General features: G+C 33.8%; 1 protein-coding gene across 1 annotated transcript in view; it reads left to right on the forward strand.

The window, feature by feature from the left end:
• LRP1B (low density lipoprotein receptor-related protein 1B) overlaps positions 1–8,809 on the forward strand; it is a 671,221-nt gene that overhangs the window by 598,580 nt on the left and 63,832 nt on the right. Inside the window, exons 67-70 of the mRNA XM_010000387.1 lie at positions 1,900–2,016; positions 6,472–6,578; positions 7,143–7,272; positions 8,322–8,428. Coding sequence (XP_009998689.1) covers positions 1,900–2,016; positions 6,472–6,578; positions 7,143–7,272; positions 8,322–8,428 — 461 coding nt within the window. The remainder of the gene's footprint in view (positions 1–1,899; positions 2,017–6,471; positions 6,579–7,142; positions 7,273–8,321; positions 8,429–8,809) is intronic.

Below are 8,809 nucleotides of genomic sequence, written 5' to 3' on the forward strand. Positions count from 1 at the left end.
TTACAAACATGCACATTTTTTTTTATAAAAAATTAAATATTTCTTTGGCTTTGGTAAAAATAAAGATTGAGATTCAAGTGGTAATCATAAGGTTAGACTGCACATGAATAGATATATTTATACACACAACCTTTTTAAGTGTAAAGAGGAAATGCTAGGAAATGGATTTAGCATCCTTGAGAACTAGATAATTTTTTATGAAGAATAAGAAAAGATGTATTGCATGTTCTTCTCATCCTAGCCAGTAGCTGAAATGAAGAGATGTCACCTCTGCCTTCTGAGTATTACTGATGAGATTGTGGTATTTATATTGAACGTGGAAAGATAAAGTATCATCTGTCATTAGTCTTTAGGACTCATTTTGTGGGCAGATACATTAGTGGGAGAGTGTAGGCTTTGCTAGAAGTACTTTAATAAATATATGATGGATTTCTGGTTTGAAAGTTGATCTGCTAAGTTACAGAAACAAAAACAAGTCTTGTTTTCAGGGAGGTGGATATTTTCTTGTTATGTAATGTTAAATGCTTTTAAAGTTATGCCAATGCAAGTATTTGAAATGTCATGATTGAAATATCATAGGCTGTTATCTTGAGAAACACCACAGGAAAAAGTATTTGGGGAGAAAACTACTTAGCGATATTGTCAGAGAATAAGGAACAAATGCAAAAGGCAGCAGCAATATTGTAATTACCAAAATTTTGAGGGTACACAACTGAGTTGCAACACCATTCACCTCCACCTTTTTGATATTCAAATATAGTTTTGTTTTATTACTTTAGTTCCAGAACCACACCTAGAGCAAAGCACAAGAAGCAGCAGGTTAGGCTGTAGCATCAGATCTGATACCTCTAATTCATGGTCCTTTCTGCTTTAGAGGCAGAGAAAGGTTGATTTATGCTAGTGTTTCAGTCCTCCTCCTCTGTCAGTTACCAGAACTCATTGAGTTGTCATAATAGCTATATGAAGTCTGAACTGACATTCTATGAAATAGCCTAATGGAAATTAAAAAAAAATTCTATTGAAATATCATCACAGTGACATGTAATTTTAAATATGTCATTAAGGCTTTTACAAACCAAACTTTTTTTTTTTTTTTCTCTCAAATAAAATGTCACTCGTAACTTTTAAATTTCTTTCCTTTCGTCTTGGTCCTTAAAACCTGAAAAAAATTACTCCAGAAATAAAAAATACAAATAAAAACCAGAGGCAGCTTCTTCCTGCTGGAGGAGTTTAGAATGTTCATGGATCTTTAGAAGCTTTGCCTACAATGCTGCTCTGTAAACAGGGAAGCTCATGGAAAATGTAGTGCATGAAGAAAATTAGTCTCAGTTTAGCTCTTTTAGGCTTTATAATGTTTTTCTTTTAAAAGTAGACCCTCAATCCAAGGCATCAGCAGGTGAAAATGCAAATCAAACGTTTTCTGTCAGGTCTGGTGAGTCTAAAACTGCTATATGCAAACCCAAGCTCTGAGAAATATTTATTTTGTGCCTTTAAAAATATATATTCTTGTGGTTTGCTGTAATCTTTTCTTTTGTAAAGTGATCTTACAGATAAATTCAAGGAAAACTGAATGCAGGTTTTGAGATTCGGTGTGATAATAATACCCTCTCCACATTAAGTTGTGATCCCTTCTGAGTTTCATGGTTTTTACAGTGTATACGGTCCATAGTTCATTTATTTCATGAAATTTAAGAGCATATCTCTTTTGTTATAAATGAATAAACAGATTCTTAATGAATGTGGTAGGATAAATACATTTCTGAAAGTAACATTTCAAGTATTTTGGTTGCTCCTTCTTACATGTATTTAGTAATATTTTCATGTCACTGCTTAGTAGCAGTCTTTTCCATGATGTCTCTTTGTCTGCAATGATTTAAATTATATTCATCTTAATTACAGATAAAAAAACTTGTGGTCCCCATGAATTCCAGTGCAAAAACAACAACTGTATTCCAGATCACTGGAGATGTGACAGCCAAAATGATTGTGGTGATAATTCTGATGAAGAAAACTGTAGTAAGTAACTTTTACCTAAGTACATGTTATTATGAGTGGACTCAGTTTAGCAACATGTAAGAGGAAACCTTTTAATTCTGATAAACTGCACCTCTGTGTTTTTATACAATGCTACCTGATCCCTTGAAAATCAGCTGAGCAGAACTGAAAAAGTCTTTTGCTGAAATTCTCTGATTTCATACATGAATACAAAGAGCTGTAATCAGCTCTGCAAAAATGCCTGACCTATGACTTCTTAATGAGTTAAAAATAAATATTACAATTAGTTTACCTTTGTCAATAAGTTAAGTACTGCATTTCTTATCTCTAGATAAGAATCATAAAAACTACTCAGTGATGATGTGACAAACATTTCTGAAATGCCTTCTCTCAGTTGACAATTTCTGTTCTTGTTTTCTTTTGTACGTAGCAGTCCAAGAAATCAATATATTTTTGTGTAGATAATCTCAAATGCATATTCCTGATTGAATATCATGCCTCTATATTTAGTATCTTCAACCTAGAAAGCTTAATAAATTAAGTATTCTCATGCTGAGTATGTGCTGTCTGCCCCTTTCTCCAGTTTAATGCACAGTGTTCATAGGTACAGGGTGTATCATTCTGCTTGAAAAGTTAGTGGATTTGTCTGCATTTTAATCGCTATCAACATCAGAGAATCTTGTGTGTTCATATGCAAGTGGTTCATCTAAACAGGAAAATGACACGTGGCTCAGTGCCCCTCAGAGCCAGTTATTGTTGTATTTCACAGAGGGGTTTGACATGCAAAAGATTTCTTAACTTTGTGGGAGATTTTACTTAGGAAGTGATTACTGGTGCTAGTGGGGTTTCCATTTTCCCTTGTATTATAATACCAAGAAATTATTTTATGTTCTGTTATTCTCATATAAAAATCAAAGAGAGCTATCTAGCAGTTTTGCTATAGCAGTGCTAATCTACATGGTGGTTTTTGAAATCTTTTGAAAAACTCGAAAATAAGAAAAGTCCAACTTCCACAAAGCAGTATTGCCCTTTGCAAAATGAGTGAGAAGCATCTTATTTGAAATATGCCATGTTGTTGAAGTGGGATTTATTTATCCCCTGGTATGAATAAGTTTCTTCCTTAAAGTTGAGGTTATTGTACTACAAGAAAAATGGTTGAATAATGAGGGACAAACTATTTTCTTTATTTTTTTGTAAATTATTATTAGGCTTGCCTTCTTTTTGTTCCCATCAGTAATTAAGGTAGATATTCAGTTCCTGACTGTTCTTGACTGGCAGATAAAGAAGTCTGTATTTAGTTGTAATGGATGGAGTTAGTGAGTACCCAGACATAGTGCACCAAAGTGGTGATCTGTAGTTGGTGTTAGCTTTTTTCCCATTTTCTTTTGCTTGTCAAATGCATACTTCATTTCCAACTGCTGAGTCCCTTATTCTGCTGTTTCAATTAAATACAGTAGGCTGACACAGTTGTAAAAATCAAAATCTTGGAAACACTGGGCAAATATATAATACTGTTCAGTTGCTTGAAGTAGATGTATAAAATTCTTTATAGGCTGTCAAACCACTTATAGAATGAAGTGTAATGAAACAACTGTATATGAAGTTAGAACTTCAAAAGCTTTTGACAAAATGTATTACAGTGCTCATTAAGGTATGTTTTTCATAGCATACATAAATATACAAAGGGTTTGTCAGGCAACCCTTGCAGACAATGAGTTGTTTCTCAAGAATGCAGAATGAATTCATTGAATTACAGAAATTCAGTTCAGGTATTTAGATTTCTCTATATAGTTTCTTTGCATGCACACACAACGTCCTGGTGAAGTTCTTGGAAGTCAAACAGAATGCCTGTTAAAAAAATATCACATATGAGTGAGAGAAATTATTAGTGATTTGATTAAAATGGTTGTGCCCATTATGACTTCATTATTTAACTATTTGTCTTACAGTCTGTTGTTTTTTAAGGGTATTTGGACCCTTCCAAATACGTAAGAGTTTTTAAGAAGTTTGTAGGTCCACATAAAACAAAATACAATGAATTTTTAACTCGCTGAGTTAATATCTTTTTTTGGAGGGGGAATTTGCTTTCAGAGTTTATTTGGGTTTTTAAAAATCAGAATAAAAAGAGTATTTTTCAGGAAACTTGAAAAAAGGAGAATTTCATAGTAATGAGTATTTTATACCTGCTGAAAAGAAAGCACCAGGAATATTTTATTGAATGTAATTGAAGAAAACATAATACAGTATAAATGTTGCAGCATTCTGTGGCCTAATGCCTGTTACTCTTTTTAGCAGTATTGAAGTGGAGAATAACAAGAAGAATGGTTTTGTTTTTTCCTCCTTGTCCATTTTGACATGTGTACTGGTTTTGGCTGGTCTAGGTTTGATTTTCTTGATAGTAGCTACTGTGGTGCTTTGTGCTGGATTTGTGACCAAAACAGCCTTGGTGACATGCTGATGTTTTAGCTGTTGCTGAGCTGTGCTTTCACAGATCTGAGACTCATTTTGGTTGAGGTGTTCCTATCCCTTGATTGGTTTTGCTTTTAGTTGTTTATCTACATACAAATTCCACCTTTCCTGTTATACAAATCAGTTTCTTTAAAAGTTTGCTTTGAAATAGCTGCTACAAGACAAAGGATTCTCACAAGGAGCAAACATTAATCCTGTACAAATACAAGTGAAAAGTACACTGGAAGTTTGAACTTCACAACCTATTCTCATAAAACTCGTGGCCTCTTGCCCTCGGACTTGTGTATCAATACATCAGTCTCCTAAAAAATGTCTTCAATTCATGACCTAGTGCAATATCTCTGCCTATTACATGCAAAATCAAACCTCAGATATTAAATAATTGTAAAAGTTTCCCATTAGCTCCTTTTCTTGGTACTATTTAAGTTGATGAGAAATGTCTGTTGGCACTATGGGTTATTTTCAGACTTCAAAGTCTGAAAGAAGTAGATCATCTAATGTTCAGTGTTTCAAATAAAATTCTAATAATTGAAAAAGCTTTTCTCAAGAAGGAGTTTCAGTGTTCTTATAAAGCAGTAGCTGAAAAATGCTGTCCTTCAGTGGTTTTACAGAAGTCTATTTAGTACTTATTCCTTTCACTGACAGTCTGAGCACTGATGGGAAAGTGCTCTCCTGTGTTCATATGTAAATCACAGAGATGCATTCCAGCAGCAGAAGAAATCTTTCTTGCAAACAGAGAATTGAGAAGTTAGCTCATTGTGTACATTTATCTAGAATCAAGTCTCTGTTTATAAATAATTCATTAGCAGTATAGAAAATGTATTTGCTTATATTTTGCAAATTAATATAGAAACATGGCAAATGTCTATTTGCATGTGAATTTCCCCACAAATTATTTCCTCTATGTAATTTGTTGAATCTTGAACTTCCTCTTCCTGGCCTGTTGACTACAAAAATAACCAAATGTCCATGATTTACTAACATTTGTACAATGAGCTTTTTCTTTGAAACAAATTAGAAGCAGTATGTGTAAAATCGAAGAATTCATATAAACACTAACCTTTTATTTGCTGTACCTGGGATTAATTTTGTGTCTACTCTTAACCCTCTATTGTGTCTACCTTTTATAATGAGTTCAGACATCCCTGTGTTTGTTTCTTCCCAACGAGTAGGACAACATAACCAATTGTCATAAACATCCCACTTAACTTCCAGTCTTTACTGTCTCCTACTGATCTGTAAGATCCTTAAGTTCCTTATGTCTAACATCTTCTTTCCATTTCTCCTAAAATTATTTAAAAATTTCATCCTTATCCTTTATTTCTTTTTTGTGTTTTCTGTTATATAGATAGTTGGGCTTTTTTATGAAAATACACTGAGTTATACATCTCACTATATTCTTGTTCTGTCAGAACTCTAGCATTTTAAGTAATAAGTCAATGGGTTATTGTCATGTTTCCTCTCATACTTATCTTCTGGAAAAGTGAATTATTTTACTTGTCATACTAAACCTGACCCCTTAGGCATTCCATTTACCATCTTAACCCCTGGATGCCTAGCACAAGGGAAGCTGAATCTTGTCATAGATGTAGGTTAAAAGGCAAGGGATAAATGGTTTGCTATTGCATGGTTGAAAATCAAAGGTCTGATTAGTTCCAATTAATTTGGATATTAACGAGTGCAAAATGAATTTCTAGTCTGTAGCACGTATCTCATAAAACCTGAAATAACATAAAAGCATTAAAATAAAGAATATTTATATCATCGGCATCACATAATTTTCCAAAGAAATTTGATAGAATTAAATGAAAATATTTTCACTACTAAGTTACTATATGTAAATGAAATGTAGCCATAAACTGTTATGAAACAAATTCCTGTGGAAAAAAATGCTTGTAGTTTGCAAATTAGTGCTTTTGACTTTTATTCCTTGATTGGGAGGTTTTATGGATGGAATATTTTATGAAAATGCTAATCAACCTAGGGTTGTTACTTTTCTTTATTCAGAGCCTCAAACATGCACTTTGAAAGACTTTCTTTGTGCAAATGGAGACTGCGTTTCAGCAAGATTCTGGTGTGATGGAGACTATGACTGTGCAGATGGCTCAGATGAGGTAGGTGTCTTCCAGGAAAATATTTCTTTAGTACTAGCAGTTTTATGTTGCTGGGGAATCAATTGCCACATACAAATATGTTAAAAAGCACCAATGAGAATTCTAGTTATCCTTAAAAGAGAACATGCAAATAAGTTAATGTTTAACAATAGTTACATATTTTTGGCCCAGCAATTATCTGGACCTCTTCCCATCCTGGTTATATTGGTGTCCTGGTTGGGAAATAAGTTTCTCTATAGACAGTGGTTTGGTGTGGTTTGTGGAGTTTTTTTGGAAAAACAGTGTAGACTTGTGTAGCAAACCTCAATGGATAATGCTTTGCTCTTGTTCTGTTCTTTATTGTCCCTTTTGTCCTTTCTCTTTTCCTGCCAGTGCAGAACCATTCTTAAGAAGGTGCAAGCCATCTTACATGAATCATATCTGCAAATCTATTTTATTTCACAAGGCATTAGTGTATTTTATAGTGTGGAGGAGTATAGGCTATAACTTCCTTGATTCGCTGTATATTTTAAACATTTGTATCCAACTCTTGATCTTGTATATACATCATTTTTATTCTACCAGAGATACTGTGAAACAGGCTGCTCGAGAGATCAGTTCCAGTGTTCAAATGGTCAGTGCATATCAGCAAAATGGAAATGTGATGGACATGAAGACTGCAAACTTGGGGATGATGAGAAAAGTTGTGATCCAGGTATTGTTTTAAATACTGCTGAGAGATAAAACAGAAAGGAGTGAGGAGTAAATCAGAATGAAACAAGGAGAAAATAAATCAACAAGTCAAGATTCCTTGTGCACTAGGAGTCGGGAAGAGCATAAAGAAATCCGAAATACTTCATCTTTTGAATGTGTATCACTGTGTCCTCCATGTTTTGAAAACCCCACTTATGTGAGAATAGTATTTCATTTAATTATATTGAAATATTATTTGATAATGTATACTCAGCTTATGAAATTTAGCTCTGAAAAGAGCAGATGTTACTAATTTATCTCTGGGGACATGTTGCTTTGTTTTTTTAAACCAGTTTTTTAATAGTCCTTTCACAAAGGTTTTTTCTAGTGAATATTATTTTTGTTGTCATTGTTTTATTTCCTAATTACTGTCTTGGAAAATTTAGTTGTTTATTTTTCTAGGAATTTTGCTCAATTTTCTATAAGCTTTGGATGGGTACAATTCATAGAAGCCAATGACAAAAGTCCTCTCATTTCTAATGCAACAAAAAGATCCATCTGTATTTTAAATAAAACTGATTAATAAGCATTTAATATAATTTAAATCATGTATAATTACTAAAACCATGGTTTGGGATTAATTTAGCATATTCTACTACAAGCATTTACTTAAATGGGGCTCTGAGCAACCTGGTCTAGTGGTCCTGCCCATGCAGGGGGCTTGGAACTAGATGATCTTTAAGGTCCCTTGCAAACCAAACCATTCTGTGATTCTATGAACTTTAGCTAAACACTAAGCACATTTTAAATAGTCATTCTATGAATAAGTGTATATATGTATTAACCACTGCTGATTGGTACTACATTGGTACTGTTACTACACATTTTACTTAGAATTCAATAATCAAGTTTGTAAATTATTTGGTTGTAGTTGATGACTGTTTGGAAAAGCTCTAATCAGCTACACATATGTGTTTGCTCACTATGTTAACCAGAGGAAAATAAACATTTGAAAGCAAATTATTTATAAACTGTATTTTTCTTAATGCTAAAATGTGTGTTTCTAACCAGCATCTCCAACCTGCTCTTCAAGTGAGTATGTGTGTGCAAGCGGAGGCTGCATTTCTGCATCTTTGAAATGTAATGGAGACTATGACTGTGCTGATGGATCTGATGAGGTAGCTGACAAATTTCCATTGTTGTTTGTTTTTTAACAGTTTTAGAATTGAAAAGAATTAAAAGGGCAAATGGGTTGTTTTTTCACACATCCATTGGACACTGTCAGATAACTTAGCCCTGTAATTTTGGTTCCCTGGAAGTTGCATCCCATTATGTTTGTGTGCTCCATGGGTACCTTTTGGAGTAGACAATTTTTTGTCCTCTAAGTCAAAACCTGAGCATGGTTTTGGGGAAATTCGCTTCAAGGACTTCTCTGTAGTGTCAGTTTGGACAGTTGGATAGCAAGTTTCTATCACATTTTGCTCCCTCTGTCCTCTAGATTCATCTAATACAATCCTAGCAGGCAGGCACTTTGCCCTCTGTGGGCCTTGGTGCCATGC

This window comes from Chaetura pelagica, unplaced genomic scaffold, assembly GCF_000747805.2.
Source record: "Chaetura pelagica isolate M959 unplaced genomic scaffold, ChaPel_1.0 scaffold386, whole genome shotgun sequence".
NCBI classification, from domain to species: domain Eukaryota; kingdom Metazoa; phylum Chordata; class Aves; order Apodiformes; family Apodidae; genus Chaetura; species Chaetura pelagica.